General features: G+C 43.3%; 1 protein-coding gene across 3 annotated transcripts in view; it reads right to left on the bottom strand.

The window, feature by feature from the left end:
- The window catches only part of ITSN2 (intersectin 2), a 100,625-nt gene that overhangs the window by 24,139 nt on the left and 55,458 nt on the right, over window positions 1–21,028 (bottom strand). For all 3 annotated transcript variants that reach the window (XM_063317765.1, XM_063317758.1, XM_063317764.1), the window contains 11 exons: window positions 20,413–20,861; window positions 19,759–19,880; window positions 19,380–19,558; window positions 18,672–18,813; window positions 8,434–8,639; window positions 7,327–7,385; window positions 5,917–6,083; window positions 5,508–5,553; window positions 5,310–5,431; window positions 4,674–4,770; window positions 3,037–3,228 (listed from right to left, as the gene is read on the bottom strand). In XM_063317765.1, the coding sequence (XP_063173835.1) occupies window positions 3,037–3,228; window positions 4,674–4,770; window positions 5,310–5,431; window positions 5,508–5,553; window positions 5,917–6,083; window positions 7,327–7,385; window positions 8,434–8,639; window positions 18,672–18,813; window positions 19,380–19,558; window positions 19,759–19,880; window positions 20,413–20,861 (1,781 nt within the window). The remainder of the gene's footprint in view (window positions 1–3,036; window positions 3,229–4,673; window positions 4,771–5,309; window positions 5,432–5,507; window positions 5,554–5,916; window positions 6,084–7,326; window positions 7,386–8,433; window positions 8,640–18,671; window positions 18,814–19,379; window positions 19,559–19,758; window positions 19,881–20,412; window positions 20,862–21,028) is intronic.

Raw genomic sequence — 21,028 nt, 5'->3', positions numbered from 1 at the left:
GCAGGACATTAAGATTATTTTCTTGGTAATCATCCATTGAGAAAGAAAATAGAATTACCTGAAAGATTTGATAAGGCTCTCTGAAAAAAATAAATAAATCTCCTGGAGTCTCAGATGTACTGTAAATGTTGCCATCAGCATAGTAAATATATGGGGTAGTAGACAACTTTAAGGGCCTTATACTAATAGTAATTTTCATTGCCAGCAAGTCTTAAAAACTTTCTCTGAATTGGGGTGAAATGAAATATAAAACATCAATACAAGTTTTATTGACCTTTATAAATACTATATTGTAATCACTCTCTTCTTGGTCAAGTGGCCATAGTATTTGTCGCAACATAAGGAAAAGAAATAATAGAAGCTGGTGCCTCATCTTCAGATGGGGGCCAATTAAAAAACTAACCCAAGATACTTAACTACCTGTTTGATCATATGACTGAAGGAACTTAGCCAAGCATGTCAAAGAACCACCCACAAGGAACTATCTAAGGAGCCATCAAGCCTTTCAGCCTCTTCAATGGCCATCTGGAAGACAGTCCATCTGGGTCAGGCAGATTTTATTCCTTTTTCTTGGCTCTGGCTGGAGAAGACTCCACTAGGACCAGAATGAAAAAAATAATCTTCCCCAGATAATGAGTCTTCTTTCACTAAAGTTAAAATTTCCCTCAAGAAAATACTGTGGTTTCAAACTGCTTGTATCCTAGGCATTTGTGTCACTGGTACCTGTTTTCCATTCTGATTCATCTAGAGGAGATGGGAAAGGAAAATTCAAACTCCAGACAAATGATGGAACTTGGACAAAACTCTGTGCCAAGTTGGGACAAGAACTGAGGGGGATTTTATCCTGGAAGATAAAGTGAATGAACCTAATTTGCTTGCTGGAATAAATTAGAGGTATGAAGCACTGAAGGACACCCAGCATTATAGAAGAAACAATTTTAATTCCTTACATTTTGAGTCTGTCTTTGCTGTTCTCTAATGATTTGCACACTTGGCCTTGGAAGTTAAGAGTATTTTCATTTTTTTCCAAATGTGCACTCATAATTCAGACTGTAAATGAGTTGAAATGGAGTTATTTATTTATACATCACCTTTCAACTCATTAGGCACAAGATGGCAAAGAATAAAAAATAAACAGAACTAATACATCATAGTCAAAATTACCACTAAAATTAATCAGGATAAAAAAAGGCCTGGTTGAACTGGAAAAGCAGTAGTAATATGCCAGAATGTAAACTGAAAAATTACTTTATCAGATTAATTGAAAGTTTGTGAACCTGAAATGTAACTGAACTTTCAATATTTGAACTCACACTTTTGTTTTGCTGTTAAATGAAATTTAGATTTTTCTTGAGACGTATTGAGGGAATAAGCATTAACTTCACAGCTGTGGTTTTGGAGATTTTATTTGTTTACATGGTCCATTCTGTCCAAATCATCATTCCCATACAAGAATTGCTAGTTCTGTCCCTGCACTGCTTACATTAATAGGCTACGCATGGTGAAAGGGACAGTGGGGCTGCATGCTTAGCCATATGCTTAACTTAGGGGGCAAGGCTAAATGCATGTCTCCACAGCTTTTTTTATCATGCTTACCTATGAGTTTCAAAGCATCTTAGTATCTGAATAGCAATTTGCTTTTAATTTAATAAAATGGTGAAGAGCATCTGATCATGTAAAAGAATGTAGAAATCACCCTGGTGAAGGAATGAATGAGGCATTAAGGGAGGACAAATGGCAAATTAGTCCTGAGAAAATGGAAATTGTGAGAGAGGAACTTAAAATAGCCCCACCTTGATTCTGTTTGGTATTAGGTGGGCAGAAAGAAACTTTGACAGGCTTTCAAGATTCTGTTATTTTGTTATTCTGTTACACCAATTTGGTGCAGTGGTTAAGGCATCAGGCCAGAACCTGGGAGATGGTGAGTTCTAGTCCTGCCTTAGGCACAAAGCCAGCTGGGTGACCTTGGGCCAGTCTCTTTCTCTCAGACCTAGGCAGAAGGCAAGGGCAAACCACTGCTGAAAATGTTGACAAGAAACCTGCAGGCAGTTGCCAGGAGACAAAAAAACTGACTTGAAAGAACAAAAAATAAACCTTACAACAAAAAGTAGCATTCCTGGAATCCTTGTAGTGTCTGTTTCCTGACTTGGCCTATCTCAAAGGTCTGACAGATCAGAATTGTAAGGTTGGAGGCTTTGAAGCCTATGTTATAAAACTTTCTTGATGCTTTCTTTCTAAAAAAGGCAAGAAGGCAATAATCCATATTCAACTTGATCCAGGAAAATTGGACTAGGATATCATATTGTTTTATCTGTGCATTATGGTTGTTTTATTGTGTTACTTAACTTGCCATTTTAATTGTATTTATTATACTGAGGACATTTTATTATATTGTTTGTAAAAATATGAACCACTGAGAAACTGCATGACTGCACCAGATATAAATTAAATCAGGCCATTGCTCATTCTCTCAAATAAGTATCTCACTACCCAAAGGAAGAGCACAGCACACCCTGTATCTTTTTGAACATGGGAGTAATTTTTAAGGAAATGATTTGGAAAGCTCAGTTAAGTATCCATTCCAATTTTTACCACTGAGTTCCAGGAAAAATTGGTAAAAATTGGAATGGATACCTAACTGAGCTTTCCAAATTATTTCCTTAAAAATTACTCCCATGTTCAAAGAGATACAGGGTTCACAGTAATGCATCTCTATTTCTAGGGAGTTCAAGTGTGTTTCACATCCCAAAAGCTGTCAAGTCTGTCCCTCATATGTATTAAATCGGAAAATAATAGCATGACTTTAAAACTAAAATCAATTGTGCTCTCACGAACAGAATTCTGTGACTAGTTTAAACTATTTTAGACATTATTTTTAGTCCTACAGCTCTAATAATAACTCAGTGTTTTTCTGTTGAAGAGATGGATGTGACCATACAAATGCACACGCATATTGAGTGAGGTGTTTGAATTTATTCCACACCAAAGCATGAATATTGAGAAATTCAATCATCTACTTAAGCAAGTTTTACTTACACTGTTGGCTTGGATCAGAGTCTACAGTCATCTTCACATAGTTTGAAGGAAAGAGGCCATAAATGCCACTGATTTCCCCTTGCCACCAATCTGTATCTTCTTTGTTCAATACATTTATAAGCTGTCCCTTTGAAAAAGTGAGCTCATCTTCATTGTTTGCCAAGTAGTCATACATTGCTATCACTTGACACACTAATGGAAACAAGAAATACACATGACAAAGGGCATGTTCTTCAGTAGCAGCAACAATAACAAAAACTATTTCAGTACTTGACAAAAATCCCCATCCTTGCCTGGAAATTTAAAAAACTAATTATTTAGGTGTGTGCATGTTAAATATTTGCCTTTTCTTTTAATTTACAATCATACATAGCCACAATGTTTTCCCGTAATATAGAAATAGCAATCTTATTCTGAGTGTCCTGGTTCTGCTTCTATGTCAAAAAGCATTTAACTTCTGATTATCTCAGAAAACAGGGATGCGACCATTCTGTGCTCAGTTACCAAAACAAGCTACCATTAAAGGATAGGACTGTAAAAAACCTGACTGCAATAAGGTATAGGGTGTTCTTTTTTCCCCCTTAAAGGTAGAATGTTGGTGAAAAACATTAACTGAAACACTTTCAATTTTCAAACAGCAGCAGCTTGCAGCCATATTTTGTGAATATTAGATAAGCTTTGCCAAAATTTGCAAACAAAGTTTTCTCTTGCCCACATATTTATTATGCAGTACAATGCTAATTAGGACATTTTAATGTGGAAAAAATACATGTCTGATTTTTTAAAATTAATTCTTAAAGAAAATAAACTTTGTTATATATATATTTTCAAACTTTAAATTCAGAACCCCCATTTTCTCTAAGTTATTTATATACTGTCTTCACTAAAGATTCTATTGTATAATTTACAACAAATTCAATAAATATATGATGTCCCATATTCTGTTGCAACTAAACTCAAGCATGTATAAATGTCACACATACTTCCTAGTCTAATCTTGCCTCCATTTTGTTTTTTCTTTCATTCTCTTGTGCCCATTTTCTAGACTGTCTCTCAGAACAAAGATTTGTCCTTTTTTCTTCTTCTTCAAGTCCAAAACTTTATAAAATTCAAACAGTTTTCCTATAATGTATAATCAAGTTTTTTCCCCCCACTCCTAGATGATTCAATCAGAACTCTACATGTCAATGGTTTTATATATCAGCTGAAGAGAAACCAGAATATATATATGCTCAATATATTTATATATTGAGAAGGGAAGTCAAAGAAATGCAACAAATCAAACAAAAGAAAGCAAAAGAACGCAATAAATAACTTCACTGAAATGGTTATCAAGAACAAAAGATAACTACAAACAAAAGGAAGGATAAAACTGAAAATAAAACCCAAGATATATGGCTTGCACCTAAACCTACAAGAATCTGGTTTGTACATTGCACTGAATCATACTTTGTTAACTGTGGTTTGTTGAATAAATCACAATTGCATGAATTCACACATGAATCTAAGCTATAAACCATAGCTTACAAATTACAATGGATGAAATCACACAGTATGCTAAGCCAGAAAGAAATATTTTGGCTTTACCACAACGTGTGAACTCAGCCACCAATCAGAAACAAGTCTTAATTGCTCACCTGGATGAACAGTTGGCATAGTCTTTTCATTGCTGGGACCCAACAGTTTCACATGAGTAGCAGGAAACCATCCTTTTTGTCTTTTTTTCCCTCTTGCCTGAAAAAGACAATTGGCAATCCAAAAGGTATACTAATGTCCTTTTACATCCCCACTTTTGCCCCTGCTCATATTGGTGCCTTGAGTCAGGATCTCATGGTTTATTGCCCTGTCCTACGTACCAACCATGGTCTCAAACTTAATGTCTTTATTACTCACGCATTTGGGACAGCTGGATGAAGAAAATGTGTTTTTTCCTACTAGTGGATTCATCTACAGCAATAGGGAGGAGGGGTGCTAAATTCTTCTCAACAGCAAATGATGTAAGAGAGATACGGACCTAGTTTTTGATAGATAAGTGTTTGACATTTCTATTTGCTTATTCCTTTTTGCTTTCTTTTATCTGAAACTACTGTATATTGCTTTTGGAATCAATCAATCAACGAGATCTCTTATTTTCCTAGTTTTTTTTCTCAAAATAAATGCATTTTTGCTCAAAATATTTTCCTTTTTTTAGCAGCAAATAGCTTTACAGACATAATTTGCTCATCTAGATATTAAATATGATATCCAGTTAAAGAAACTTCCTGCTCTATTACCTGTAGTTCTCCCTGCCACCATCCACTAGAATTTTTCTTCAAAATTACAATCAGCTGTCCAGGAGCGAGACTCAGTTGTTCCGTTCCTGATGCAGTGTAGGCTGTCGTAACCTGAGCAATTTCTAAAGAGAAATATGTATCAGTGTAAAATGAATGATAATAATGCATAAGAACATGGAAAAAACAGTAATTACTCACCAGGTTTTTTATTTAACATTCCTGTTTTGCTAGCTGTAGCAGAAGTCTACAAGAAAGAGAGAACAAACAATTTGCAGCCCAAGTTTAGTTTCAGCTCTCCCTTTTTTTTAGTGCAAGCGTCCATTTTTGAAGCACAACACAATCTCAGAGAATCTGGAATCAATACTGTCTGCAGCAGATTCTGCCTCCCCCCATCCTTCCTGCCTCCTGTCACCTGGCCAGTAGTGCAATCAGAATGGGCAATATTTACTCTCTGAGGCAAAGCTGAATTCCTTCCTACTATACTTGCTTGAACTTGGAAACAAATATCACTGCACAGACTCTCTGTTTTCATCTTGAAATCATGCACCTCCAAACAAAAGCAAAAACAAAAAAAATCCCCAAACCAGAACACTCAAGGAAGTCTTACATCATGATCCTTTGGTTTGACATAGTTTGAAGGAAAGATTCCACTTCTATCACCAATTCTTCCAGTCCACCATTCCCCATCTTGCTGACTCACTACTATTTCTTCACCTTCAGTGAAAGTTAGGTCACCAGGTTCAGAACTTGAGTAAGAATACAGTGCTATATATTCTGAAAAGGTAAGAGAAAAATTCAGTCATGTACAGTATAGATGACTAAGGATTGTAAAATACTGATTTCTACTTCAAAACCTTTGACTAATGCTCATGTAACATCAGACAACAAAAGGTGACTATTATAGATACCTTTTTCTTACATGACAGAAAAATTTGAAGTCAAAGTATAGTAGTCCAACAACTTATCCACATATGAACATGTTCCTCTCACATTTAGAACATCTTATACCACTCTTTTACAACGTATACTGCCCATTCACATATAATTTTCTATCCAGGTCTAGCATGGCAGACACTTAGAGGAGTTTTCCCTATGATTTAAAGTAACAAAGAGTAGATTGAACCTAGGCCAGGGGTCCGTGGCCTGTTAGGAACCGGGCCGTACACCAGGAGGTGAGTGGTGGGCGAGCGAGCGAATTTACAGCCTGAATATTTACAGCCGCTCCCCATCGCTCGCATTACCGCCTGAGCTCCGCCTCCTGTCAGAGAAAGCAAGCCCATTGGCTGCTATCTCCAAACGGTGCAGGTTGGGAAAAAGAGGAAGCGCTTGAATCGTCCCGAAACCATCCCCCACCCCCGCCCCGGTCCATGGAAAAATTGTCTTCCATGAAACCGGTCCCCGGTGCCAAAAAGGTTGGGAACCGCTGACCTAGGTTATACACATGAGAAACAGCAACTTAGATATTACAGACATGATGCTAACTACTGTGATTTGTAGCATAGCTTTACAAAGGAATGGAAAGATGTACACATACCCTCACCACACACATATGCACTGCAGCGTTTGGTATTTGCCAAGTTGGCACTGCTTTTGTAAAGCAAGTTTATTCTTCTTTCAAGTGCTGACCAGCAGATAAGAGAGAGTTTGAATGTGGCACCTAGCCATCTTCTCTGAATCCAGTATGCTGTTTCCTTATCATGTTTCACAATTTAACCTGCACTGACCCAGATTTTTAATGAAATTATTGTATTAAAGACTTAGGGGGAAAAGTAAACTCTTCAGGTAAAACATATAGTGACCAGAATAAAAAGTTTTCCTATCTATGTTATTACAAATATTTATCTCAGAGCATCTGTAGCATCTGACAGATAAATAAATGTTAGTGTCTAGCATGGATATCTGAAACACTGCAACCCTATGCATGTGCATTTTCACTTGGCAGGATTTCTCCTCCAGACACATACACTCATTCAAAGACGTAAGAATCAGATTGCTTAAATGCAATTCTTACTCTCACCTGATACACAAGTTGATGCGGAGGGATTCTTATTTATAACTGCATAAACAGATTCTGGTCTGCAGAAAAAAAAAGTTAGTTACTTTTCAGTTTTCGATGATTCAAACTTAGAGAAGCTAGGAGATAAGGGAAAGTACCAGTTCATCAAGTCATGCTGAATATGATGGGATGGAGCCTCATCACTCTCTGTTCTCATATATCCCTCCTCATCCTACACTTTGTGTGGATTCAAAGTGAAGCTTTTGTTTCACCCTTGCCATACTTCGGTGTGCTATGGCTAATATTAATACTGATTTGTTAAAATAAGCCACCATTGGAACCCATGGTTTAAAGTTGGGCGGTTTCCTACAAACCCAACAGCAGAAGGCACTAATAAGAATGCAAAAGAAAGAAAGGAAGGGAGGTGAGAATTCTAAGTTCTATATGAAGATGCTATTTGTTAGGATAAAACCACTGCATCTGGTAAAAGGTTTCTTCCAAATATATTCCTCAATTTCAAAGTTCTTTTTAAAAATTCTGAATTTATCCAACAGTTTGGAAATCTAATGTATGAACTGTTTAAAGGGGAACTGAGAATAAAAAATCATTTGTGCAACTGTTCTTAATTCTGAAACTAATATTCAAAGCCAGCAAAGTTTAAAGAGACATGTGAAAGGTCCCCTGTGCAAGCACCGAGTCATGTCTGACCCTTTGGGGGGATGCCACTTCCGCGATGTTTCCTTGGCAGACTATAGCAGGGTGGTTTGCCATTGCCTTCCCCAGTGGTTACCTTCCCCAGCAAGCTGGGGGCTCATTTTATTGACCTCGGAAGGATGGGAGGCTGAGTCGACCTGAGCCGGCTACCCGAGAATCCAGCTTCCGCTGGGATCGAACTCGGGTTGTGGGGAGAGTTTTCGCTGCGATACTGCCCCCTGCCACTCTGCGCCACACGAGGCTCTTTAAAGAGACATACTCTCTGAAAAATAGTCTCTGGGGAAACAGAGATGGGGAAACAGAGATTTACATATGAATCCCTCCAAATCCCAACCAAAGTCTTCAATTCATCTTTTACACATTATCACACATATTTTGCCAATAGCTTCAGTTCAAATATTCTGACAGTCTTACTTCTCTCTTTGGCATTCATTTCCAGGCAAAATCTTCACATAGGATTTGGGAAACCATCCTCTTCCTCCACCTGCTTCTCCATACCACCAATTTTCTTGCTGCTCCAGCACAGTAATTATGTCATTTTTTGAAAAGTTTAAGTGATTATCTTTTTTTGCTGTCCAAGAGCAAAGTGCTTGTGCTTTTATGTTTTCTACAGCTTGCCCCTGTCAAAGGTAGTAGAATAGAATAGATACTTTATTTATTTAGTCTTTTGACCATATCAAGAATAAGAGGAAAAAAAATAAAAAGCCATTATAAACATACAAGTAAATACAAGTAGATACAAATAAAACTAATACGAATTCATATCAAACCATCAACCCTACAGTCAACTCCAATCTGGTCTAAGTAATCTGTCCTTTTTAAGATTGCCTTTGATATAAAGAGTGCAGTCTTACTAGTAATGAGCTGGTTCTTTCCCTGTAAAAAATAAGAAAGTTTCTGCTGGCTGCTCTAGTATTTTTTGTTTTTTAAATATAAATCTAAGTAGTCAGTCCTTTCTACAGAGTATAATTTGCAATCAAATAAGATATGTGCAGTATCTTCAACAGCTGGGGCACCACAAATACATAATCGTTCCTCAAATGGAACTCCTTGAAACCTCCCGTATCTTACCATGGAGTCTAATTGGTCGAAACGGTAGTATATTAATGCTAGCCCTTGTAAGTTTTATTTTTTATTGAATAAGATTCAAATTATATACTAAAAAAATCTTTTTCACTACAAAAACATGCAACCAGTAATTTAAAACAAACTAGCTCTACTTTGGAAGAGGCTGAACACCCTTGGAATATAATTGATTTGAGATAGTCTAGAGAAAATGAATCACTCTAACATGTAAGGAAGAAAACTCAACCATTATCTTTTAAACTATCTATTGAAGTAGATTTGTTGTCTCTTAAGGACATAAGTAAGGTTTTTATTTGCACACAAATTTCATCTGAATTACGGAAAATTTTCATAGTGAGAGCAGAACAAGATCTGGTAAACTACCTTGAAAATTTGTGTGGTAGACAGGGTAGCCTTTCAGAAACAAATGAATAATTAGCCAATTCCAGATGTACAGGTTTGTTGTTCTTTATTCGTTTAGTCGCTTCCGACTCTTCGTGACTTCATGGACCAGCCAACGCCAGAGCTTCCTGTCGGTCGTCACCACCCACAGCTCCCCCAAGGACAAGTCCGTCACCTCTAGAATATCATCCATCCACCTTGCCCTTGGTCGGCCCCTCTTCCTTTTGCCCTCCACTCTCCCTAGCATCAGCATCTTCTCCGGGGTGTCCTGTCTTCTCACTATGTTGCTAAAGGATTTCAGTTTTACCTTTAATACTATTCCCTCATGAGCAGTCTGTGTCATGAGTAAGGATGGCGAGCAGGGGGCTCCCATCCAGGCTGTAAAGCGCATGCGTAGTACTGAGGAATTAAGCAGCCATTCAAAGAGACACAGATCAGGCCCACCTTAGCCTTTGGGGTTTATATGTCTGGGTTTTTCCCACGCTTATTCAGTTTGTTAGGATTCTGTTTATGTAGCAGTAATAAACATTAGAGAACTACTCCTCGTCTCAGCGTGTGTCTCACTGTTAGGACAGTCTGGCTTTATTTCTTGGAGTATGGACTGGTTTGATCTTCTTGCAGTCCAAGGCACTCTCAGAATTTTCCTCCAACACCACAGTTCAAAAGCATCTATCTTCCTTCGCTCAGCCTTCCTTATGGGCCAGCTCTTGCAGCCATATGTTACTACGGGGAACACCATTGCTTTAACTATGCGGACCTTTGTTGTGAGTGTGATGTCTCTGCTCTTAACTATTTTATTGAGATTTGTCATTGCTCTTGTCCCAACAATTAAACGTCTTCTGATTTCCTGACTGCAGTCAGCATCTGCAGTAATCTTTGTGCCTAGAGCTACAAAGTCTTTCACTGCCTCTACGTTTTCTCCCTCTATTTGCCAGTTATCAATCAAGCTGGTTGCCATAATCTTAGTTTTTTTGAGGTTTAGCTGCAAGCCAGCTTTTGCACTTTCTTCTTTCACCATCATCATAGGGCTCCTCAGTTCCTCTATAAATTCCTGAAAGTGAATTTCAGCCATCAAAGTGGTATCATCTGCATATCTGAGATTGTTAATGTTTCTTCTAGCGATTTTAACCCCAGCCTTGGATACATCAAGCCAGCATGTCACATGATGTGTTCTGCATACAAGTTGAATAGGTAGGGTGAGAGTATACAACCCTGCCGTACTCCTTTCCCAATCTTAAACCAGTCCGTTGTTCCATGGTCTGTTCTTACCATTGCCACTTGGTCGTTATACAGATTCCTCAGGAGGCAGACAAGATGACTTGGTATCCCCATACCACTAAGAACTTGCCACAATTTGTTATGGTCCACACAAAGGCTTTAGAATAGTCAATAAAACAGAAATAGATGTTTTTCTGAAACTCCCTGGCTTTTTCCATTATCCAGCGGATATTGGCAATTTGGTCCCTAGTTCCTCTGCCTTTTCTAAACCCAGCTTGTACATCTGGCAATTCTCGCTCCATGAATTGCTGAAGTCTACCTTGCAGGATCTTGAGCATTACCTTACTGGCATGTGAAATGAGTGCCACTGTTCGATAGTTTGAACAGTCTTTAGTGTTTCCCTTTTTTGGTATGGGGATATAAGTTGATTTTTTTCCAATCTGATGGCCATTGTGATTTCCAAATTTGCTGGCATATGGCATGCATGTCATGACCTCGTTGCAAGGCACAAAGAGCCTCACAACGTGGATCATGATCATTAAGGAAAAGGGGGAAGAAGATAATCCAATCAGGGATTAAAACAAGCACCCAAAGACACCCACACCCATGATCCCATCAACACCTGAAAAGAGAGACGTCAGAGGAGTGAAGATAAGGAGCACATGGTGCCCCGGAGAACTCAACCGTTGCAGGAAGACAAAGAGGACACCGGGGAAAACGCCCACGCAGCCATCAAGGATCCCATCAAGAGGGATCGGGGCATTGAGGGGTGGGGAAGCCCGGGGCAATACAGGAGGGTATAAAAGGGGCACCCCCACACTACCTACCCCGTTCCCGTTTTTCGATCTGTCAGCTATCATTCCAATAAACCAGAAATCCTTAATACCCATTAAGTGAGTCTGTGTCTTATTGCGAAGAGAGGCTGGCCCTGACATAAAAACGGGAACCGCAAAAAATTTTTTTCCACCTGGTACCTATCCAACACGTTTGTGAGGGACCCAGCCAGGCATGGAGAACCAGGAACCGAGGAGGCGCAACCCTTCGGCGCCCGGCGACGAAGCCCCGCTCTCGCAGGGCGGGATGCAGCTGAGGTCCGGGCGATGCAACGCCCCGGTAAGTATGGGACCCAGCTGGGGGGAAGCAGCGGGGGAGGGACCCACCCCGGTGCCCCGGAGCCCGCGAGGCACCGGGGGCGAGACGAGGGGACCCTCTCCAAGCCTACAGGCAACCCCGGAGGAAGCGCGAGACGAACCGCCACCCTGGGCGCTCGAAGGCGAGGGCGCGCCTGGCATCGCGGCGGGATCGAGGGACGATCCGTCCTCTACCACGGCCGAGGGCGAGCGGAGCGGCGAAAACCTCGGCGGGAAGCCGGGGACGGCGGAGAGGCTCGACGCGTTGGAGGAAGGGATGCAGGCGGTGCGGCAGATGCTCCAACAGCTGACGGCGGCACAGGGACTCCGCGACGGAGGCGGCGCAGAGGCACCCCCGGTCGAAAGGAGGCAGGGCGAGCGGGGCGGCGGTGACGGCGGAACCCGACCCAAGGAGCCCAACCGACGACCTGAGGCGCACCGGGAGGCGAGACGGGGTGGAGACCCAGCGGACGGCGGCGACCACGGCGGGACCCGACCCCAGGAGGCCACCCAACGAGCGGAGGCGCGCCCGGACGTGAGACGGCGGGACAACCTCGGCGGCGGCGTCTGGCCCCAGGAGCCCACCCCACGACGGGAGATGCGCCAGGCTGAGAGGCGGAGGGACGACCCGGCGGGCGGCGACGGCGACGGCGGAGCCTGGATCCAGGAGCCCGACCGAGGGAGAACACCCCGCCCCCCCCCCGAGCGACGGGACGACGACCTTGCGAGGAGCCCCAGAGAGAGGCACCAATGCCGCAAGAGAACCGGAGACACCCCGACCCACAGCAGCTCCTGCAGAGCCCGAGGCACGACGCAGAGGGGGCCAGGAGCCAGACCAGGACACCCGCCAAAGACTTTGGCATAAAGTTCGATGAGGACCCCTCGAAACTCTCCTTCTTTTTGACTAACGCGAGGTACTACCTCGAAGAATGGGGTCCCTGCTTCAGAACTGAGCGGGGCAAAATCAATGCCCTGGCCATAAAATTAAAAGGACGGGCCGCCGATTGGTACGTCCAATTGTGCCAATCAGGCGCCCGGGCGCTGCAGGACAGCACTGAATTCCTGCAGGCACTAGAAAGGCACTTCAGGGACCCCCTGGAGCAAGAAAAGGCAAAAAGGGCGCTAGAGACACTTAAACAAAGCCCGCGCTCCGTGGCTGAGTATGCCATGGAGTTCCAAGCCCTAGCCGGAAAAGTGGACACTTGGTCTCAATCGACACTGATTGAGAAGTTCAAACATGGACTCAACTTAAACGTCCTCCGGTGGGCACTTGGCCGCGACAACCCCAGCTCCCTCACGGGGTGGATCCAGCTGGCAGCGGAAGCGGAGAACGCCCACGACACGTTCCTCCACGCAAGGAGGGAAACGCAACAGATGGAGACAGTGAGACCCCCACGCACCAACGCAAGGCAGGTGAGGGCGAGACCCCAACCTTGGAAGGAGGAACGGGACAGACGCTTCGCAAAAGGGCAATGCTTCACGTGCGGCAGGGAAGATCACAAAGCAGCCGCATGCCCCAAAACGACGCCCAGAGAGAGCCCAAGGAGGGCACAAACAGCACCAACCCCAGCGCCAAGAAAGCGACCAGCAGCAAAGGGGGAGTACCGACGCAGACACGGCCCCTACAGTTCAGAGGAGGAGGAAAGCAACCCCGATGAGGCGGCGGGAAACGACAACCACCTGGCCTAAGGGGCGCCGAAGGACAGGTGGAGGACACTGACAGGCGCTTCGACAAAGGGGTGAGTGAGGAATGCCCCACCCTCTACGTCCGTGTCACCCTCACCCATAGAAATAAAACCGAAAAGGTCTGGGCACTCATTGATTCGGGTTGCTCCAAAAGCCTCATGCACCCTGACCTGGCAGCCGCACTCGACCTCCGCTGCTATCCAGTTCAGCACCACCTGGTGTTCTCGCAGCTCGATGGATCTGCAGCGGGAGGGGGCCCGGTCACCCAATACACCGGAGAAACCGCGCTACGGCTCGGCAGCCACGAGGAAAAATTGGCTTTCATCGTGGCACTGGTGGGGCAACCCCGACTCATACTGGGGATCCCATGGCTCGTGCAGCAAAACCCAGTCATCAACTGGAGAACCAGAGAGATTAAGTTTGCTGACGGGCGTTACCAAGCAGGGAACAGGGTTCCCCGAGCAGCCATGGGGGGGGCGACGACGACTGTGGAACACAGAGAGACAGCACTGCCAGAGGGACTGCCGACCAAATACGGGGATTTCGCCGACGTTTTCGGTGAGAAAGAGGCGGACAAACTCCCCCCCCACAGAAAGACGGACTGCACCATTGAACTGGTCCCGGGGGTACCCCTACCCAAACCAAAAATATATGCTATGACCCAGCGAGAGCTAGCTGCATTAAGGGACTTCATAGACAAAAACCTGGCGAGAGGTTTTATCGAGCCAGCAAACTCTCCAGTGGGAGCGCCAGTCCTCTTTCGCGGGAAGAAGGACGGGTCATTGCGGCTCTGTACAGACTACCGCGGATTAAACGCAGCAAGCATTTCAAATAAATATCCCTTACCCTTAATAAAGGACATTTTGTCCCACTTGGTAAAGGGTAAGGTATTCTCCAAACTGGACATAAGGGAAGCCTACTACCGCATACGGATACGGGAGGGGGATGAGTGGAAGACTGCTTTCAATTGCCCATTGGGGGCGTTTCAATATAAAGTACTCCCATTCGGATTGGCAGGAGCACCGGGGGTATTCATGCAGTTAATTAATGAGGTCCTGCGTGACCACCTTTTTAAGGGGGTTTTGGTTTACCTGGATGATGTATTGATCTACACAGAAACAGAACGTGAGCACGAACGTTTGGTAAAAGACGTGCTCAAGAAACTTCGCAAGGCAGAGCTGTTTGTAAAGCTCTCCAAGTGCGAGTTTCACAAAAAACAAATTGACTACCTAGGGTATAGGATTTCTGCTAAAGGGATAGAAATGGACCCCAGCAAGGTCCAAGCCATCCTGGCGTGGGAACGCCCACGCACGAGGAGACAGCTGCAAAGCCTCCTGGGATTCACTAATTTCTACAGGGGGTTCACGCCCAGGCTGGCAGAGACTATATTGCCCCTAACTAACCTGCTAAAGACTAAGGGCTTGGGGGACACGCGCAAATCGAGGAACCCGGGGGCGCTACTGCATTGGACAGCTGACTGTCAAACGGCTTTCGAGAGACTGAAAACCCTCTTCACAGCTGAGCCAGTGTTACAACACCCCGACCCCACCAAGCCTTTTGTGGTGCAGGCAGATGCCTCCGACTTTTCCATCGGAGCCATCCTGCTCCAAAAGGACTCCGACAACCACCTAAAGCCCTGCGCCTACCTTTCCCGCAAATTCTCCGAAACGGAGCGGAGATGGCACGTATGGGAAAAGGAGGCGTTTGCAGTGAAGACAGCCTTGGAAACGTGGCGACACCTGCTGGAGGGGGCCTCCTGCCCCTTCGAGGTCTGGACGGACCACAAGAACCTGGAGGCACTCAGCACACCAAAACGACTCAGCCCGAAGCAGGTGCGATGGGCTCAGTTTTTCAGCCGGTTCAATTTCACGCTGAAATTCATACCGGGCAAGAAAAACTTCTTGGCAGACGCCCTTTCCCGACGGCCACAGGACGACACGCAAGCCTCCGACATCGTAGGAACAGTATGGACCGAGAAACAGCTCGGCTGCCCAGCTGTCACGCGGAGCCAGACAAGGAATCAGCGCACGCCAGCACGAACGGCGGGGAGCGATCGGAGCCGACGCTCAATTTCACCGAACTGGCAACAAAGACTCACACAAGCACTACAGCAAGATACATGGTTGCAGAATAACCAACAACATGTATCTTTCAAAGACAACATCGCCTGGAAAGAGAAAGCCTTGTACGTGCCCGAATCACTGCGGGGGGAAATCTTACACAGAGCGCACGATGACAAATCTGCAGGGCATTTTGGGTTTGTAAAAACCCTCCACCTAACGAGGAGGCAATTTTGGTGGCCAAACCTCAGAAAGGACGTAAAAGACTATGTAGGCAACTGCCCCATATGTGCCACCACCAAACGTAAAGGAGGGAAACCCCACGGGCTGCTACAGGCGGTAGCCAGCCCCTCCCGGCCATGGGAAGAAATTTCCATGGATTTCATTGTGGACCTCCCACCCAGCCAAAGAAAAACTGTGATATGGGTGGTAAAAGACTATTTCTCGAAACAAGCACACTTCATCCCGTGCGCAACTATCCCCTCCGCACAACAGCTGGCACGTTTATTCCTAACACACATATACAGGATCCACGGCGCCCCCTACAGGTTGGTGACCGACAGAGGAACACAATTCACGTCAAAGTTTTGGCGGGAATTTTTAAAACTAATCGGAACCAAGCAAGCACTGTCCACTGCGTGGCATCCAAACACGGACAGATCAACAGAGATCCTAAACTCAACACTTGAACAGTTCCTGAGGGCATTCATAAATTATCAACAGGACAACTGGGTAGACCTACTACCTTTTGCAGAGGTGGCCTATAATAACGCGGTACACCAGAGCACTGGCCACACCCCTTTTAAGGTGGTCTATGGAAGGGACTTTGTACCGATACCAGAATTGCCGCAACCTGAAACCCTGCCCTGCTCACCAGACGATTGGGCGGCACAGCTGGCAACAACCTGGCCTATCATCCAAACGGCCCTAGCAGACGCACAAACAACGTACAAAAAATATGCGGACAACCACAGGGCGGAGGCACCGAACTACAAAGTGGGAGATAGGGTCTACCTCTCCACTAAGTTCATAAAGACCTCGCAACCCTCGAAGAAATTGGCACCGAAATTCATCGGACCTTTTAAAATCATACAGGTAATCAACCCAGTTACGTTCAAATTGGAACTGCCTTACAATTTGAGACGGGTCCACCCAGTGTTTCACTGTGCACTACTGAAACCAACGAGCACATCCAAATGGCATACGGAAGAACCTCCACCCCCACCCATAATGATAGACAACCAACAACATTTTGAAGTAAAAGAAATACTGGACTCAAGAAAGCAAAGAGGAACACTCCAATACCTCGTGAGATGGAAACATTTCTCACACCCAGAGTGGGTCCAGGCACGACACGTCATGGCTAGACAACTAACAAGACAGTTCCATGAGGCATACCCAGAGAAACCAGCACCATAGAACATCTTTGGGGGGGCAGCATGTCATGACCTCGTTGCAAGGCACAAAGAGCCTCACAACGTGGATCATGATCATTAAGGAAAAGGGGGAAGAAGATAATCCAATCAGGGATTAAAACAAGCACCCAAAGACACCCACACCCATGATCCCATCAACACCTGAAAAGAGAGACGTCAGAGGAGTGAAGATAAGGAGCACATGGTGCCCCGGAGAACTCAACCGTTGCAGGAAGACAAAGAGGACACCGGGGAAAACGCCCACGCAGCCATCAAGGATCCCATCAAGAGGGATCGGGGCATTGAGGGGTGGGGAAGCCCAGGGCAATACAGGAGGGTATAAAAGGGGCACCCCCACACTACCTACCCCGTTCCCGTTTTTCGATCTGTCAGCTATCATTCCAATAAACCAGAAATCCTTAATACCCATTAAGTGAGTCTGTGTCTTATTGCGAAGAGAGGCTGGCCCTGACAATGCACTACCTTGACAGCATCATCTTGCAAGATTTTAAACAGTTCAGCTGGGATGCCGTTGTCTCCTGCTGCCTTTTTATTAGCAATGCTTCTTAAGGCCCAATCAACCTCACTCTTCAGGATGTCTGGCTCTAACTCACTGACCACACTGTCAAAGCTATCCCCGATCTTATTATCCTTCCTATACTGGTCTTCCATATATTCTTGCCACCTTTTCTTGATCTCTTCTTCTTCTGTTAGGTCCTTGCCATCTTTGTTTTTGATCATGCCCATTTTTGCCTGGAATTTACCTCCAATGTTTCTAATTTTCTGGAAGAGGTCTCTTGTCCTTCCTATTCTATTGTCTTCTTCCTTTTCAGCGCATTGCTTGTTTAAAAATAATTCCTTATCTCTTCTGGCTAACCTCTGGAATTTTGCATTTAATTGGGCATATCTCCCCCTATCACTGTTGCCTTTTGCTTTCCTTCTTTCTTGGGCCACTTCTAGTGTCTCAGCAGACAGCCATTTTGCCTTCTTGGTTTTCTTTTTCTTTGGGATGCATTTTGTTGCTGCCTCCTGAACTTGTTGCAAACTTCTGTCCATAGTTCTTCCGGTACCCTATTTACTAAATCTAGTCCCCTAAATCTAGTCCCTTCACCTCCACTGCATATTCCTGAGGGATATTAGTGAGCTCATATCTAGCTGATCTGTGGGTCTTCCCTAATCTCTTTAGTCTGATCCTAAAATGAGTGATAAGAAGTTCGTGATCTGAACTACAGTCAGCTCCAGGTCTTGTTTTTACTGACTGTATAGATTCTGCATAGAATATACAGGTTACAAGCCTTATATTACTTGAATATAAGGTAATATTATATGAAACAGAATATAGAATATATTTTTCATAGAATATACTTTTTTCCTAAATGAATGATACAAATTAGAAGTTTACAGCATTATACTGTTTTATTTATTTAAAACTTATGTATTTCATTTGTAGGTTCTTCATTCCCAAAGGCTCTGGGCAGCTAACTATCTCATCATAAAATAAAATGACCTCCACAAAGAAAAAATAACCCCAAATATACATTTAGTAACAACATCAAAAATATAAAAATACCCCAAAGTACAAAACTCATGCACTTCGGTCTCCTCAGCATATCGATGATCCCAACCTCATGCCAACAAATGGCCTCCCTCAGCAACTTTCTGTATTAAGAACATACCTGTCCATGGATGGGAGAAACAGATCCTGGGGAAAGAGTACGAGTAAAGGCAGACTTTTTCTGCCACGTGCTAGCATTTAAATTTGCGAAAGATACATTTTGGTAATCTGCTTCGTCTGCTGGTTGACTGGGTGAATGTGCTCTGCAAGATCAAGACAGAAACATAAAGGAATTACTTTTAATAAAACAACAGTAGGGGAAACCATCAGTAGCAAAGCTACCAGAAGGCCTTCAAGGCCTTCCAGAAATGATGCCTCAGAGATGGAGGCTGTGCTTCATAATTCACTAGATTCTGCAGCTGCTGAGGAATCCTTAGCATGCAGACAGAGAAGAACTACTTCTTGAAAGCAACCTGGGAACCATTTGCACGCAGGTGGATCCTCCAATTACAGCCATTATTTTTAATATATGAAGCAGACAAGACTAAAACACAGTACAAATACTCTTACACTTTAACTGAAACAGACATCAGCTGCTCACATTATGTCAAATTAAAAATTTGTGAAGCTGGTGCATTAATTGTGAATTAGTTTTATTGAAATATTTATATTGAATTTATATTAATGGTTTTTTTAACCTTGGCTGCTGATTTTCTATTTATTTTCTATATTTTGTGAGTGCGGGGGGGGACAGTTATTGTTCTTAGCCAGCCGGTCACTTGTTTGAGATTGGCCGCCATATACATTGAATAAATAAATTTATACTTACTCTGGAGGAACTGAAGCAGTTGGTAGAGAGACTGTAGGAGGCAGTAAGGCTTTCTTGGGAGGTGAAACAGCTTTCTCATTTTCAGGGATTTTTTCTACATAATTGCATGGAAACCAGCCAAAATGTCCTTGAAAACTCCCATATAGCCATCCAGGTTCTCCTTCAGTTTTCTCAACAACCTGGAAAGAAAGAAAGAAAATACAAACCCACATAGAATACTAGATTGGCTAATCAATATAATGTTATCAATTTTTTACTTGCTTACAAATATGTTTTAATTTTGCTACATGTCAGTTGGTGCATATTGTAAAGAAAAAACAAAATTATTTCGGATTAAGTATATTGAGTATTTATTTAGTATTCAGAAAGTATCATTTACCTCAATAATATCTCCGGAATGGAAGCTTATCTCATCTTGATTCCTGGCTTCAAATGGGTATAAAGCTCTATAATTCACAAAGCCTACTGATGTCTTAGAATCAGCAGCACTAACTGCATGGCCTGAAGAGTCAAGGAGAAACCATTAATTGATTGCTAGTCCTGGCAATTATGCTTTTTCAAAAGTCAACTGCTATGAAGGTCAAGATTTCTGCAATGCACAGTACTGTCCTCTTGCTTAAGCCATGGGAAGAGCCAAACACTCATGAATCATTACTATTGAAAAGCTCTCATCCCTTTAAGCTCCCATGTCCTTACCAATCAGAAACAGCAAGACAGTGTAGATAGCTACCAAAGGTCAGTGGGTTAGATCCTGTCTAGATGTTTGTGCATAACAAAAGCCTTTCCATTAATGCATAGGAACCTTCCTCTGTAGCAACTCCCCTGTCCTCAGTAGGAAGTTTCCGAAGCAGAGCACAGGAAAAGGGAAATCAGCAAAAGCCACCTTCTACTATCTGTCTGGAGCATTCAGGAGGGGAACTCCTCTGGGGACATTCTCATCTCAAGAGTGGAAGCCATCTTAGGATCCTAACTGTTGTTCCAAACTATAGAATAATCCTAACCAAACCAACCACATCTAAAAAAGAGTAGTTACCTTCATTTTTCAGCACAGACTTAAGATTTCCCTTTGTTTGTTTAAGTACATTTACATTTTTTTCATTTAAGTGAGAAACAGATTTCTCTGAATCTTGCAAACTAAGAATATCTTTTCTTTTCTTCCCTTCTTCAAACCGTTTGAGCTTCTCCTCAGCTTCTTTTGCAATCTTCTCCTGTCTTTTTTTGTCTTCTACCTTTTGTTTCTGTCTTTGCTGCTCAGCCTCTCTTAGAATTTCTGCTTGTTTGTTTTGTCTTTCCTCTTCAAATTTCTCCTCTGCCAGTTTTTGTTTCTGGATCTCCCTCTCTCGTGCAATGGCCTCCTCAGCTTTTTGCTTTTCCTCATGGATTTTTTCCTGCATTCGGTCTTCTTTCAGACGCTTTTTTTTCCCTTCTTCTTCCTTCCTGATAGTTTCTTGCCACAAGTTTTCCTTATCCTGTTTTGCTTTTCTTTTGAAAGATGGAAAAGAACCAAATGTAATTATTCTAATATTATTACTGAAAAGCAAGACTGAGTAGCAAACACTTGACATGGAACTTTACACCAGCTGCCCTCTGATTCCCTTCCTGTGCTTCTGAAACTTTTAGGTCCATCTGTATGATGCAAAGTCTTGGTT

Source organism: Candoia aspera, chromosome 1 (genome assembly GCF_035149785.1).
Source record: "Candoia aspera isolate rCanAsp1 chromosome 1, rCanAsp1.hap2, whole genome shotgun sequence".
Classification (NCBI taxonomy): Eukaryota; Metazoa; Chordata; class Lepidosauria; order Squamata; family Boidae; genus Candoia; species Candoia aspera.
The sequence above is the reverse complement of the archived record's forward strand: the minus strand, read 5'-3'. Positions and strand labels throughout refer to the sequence as shown.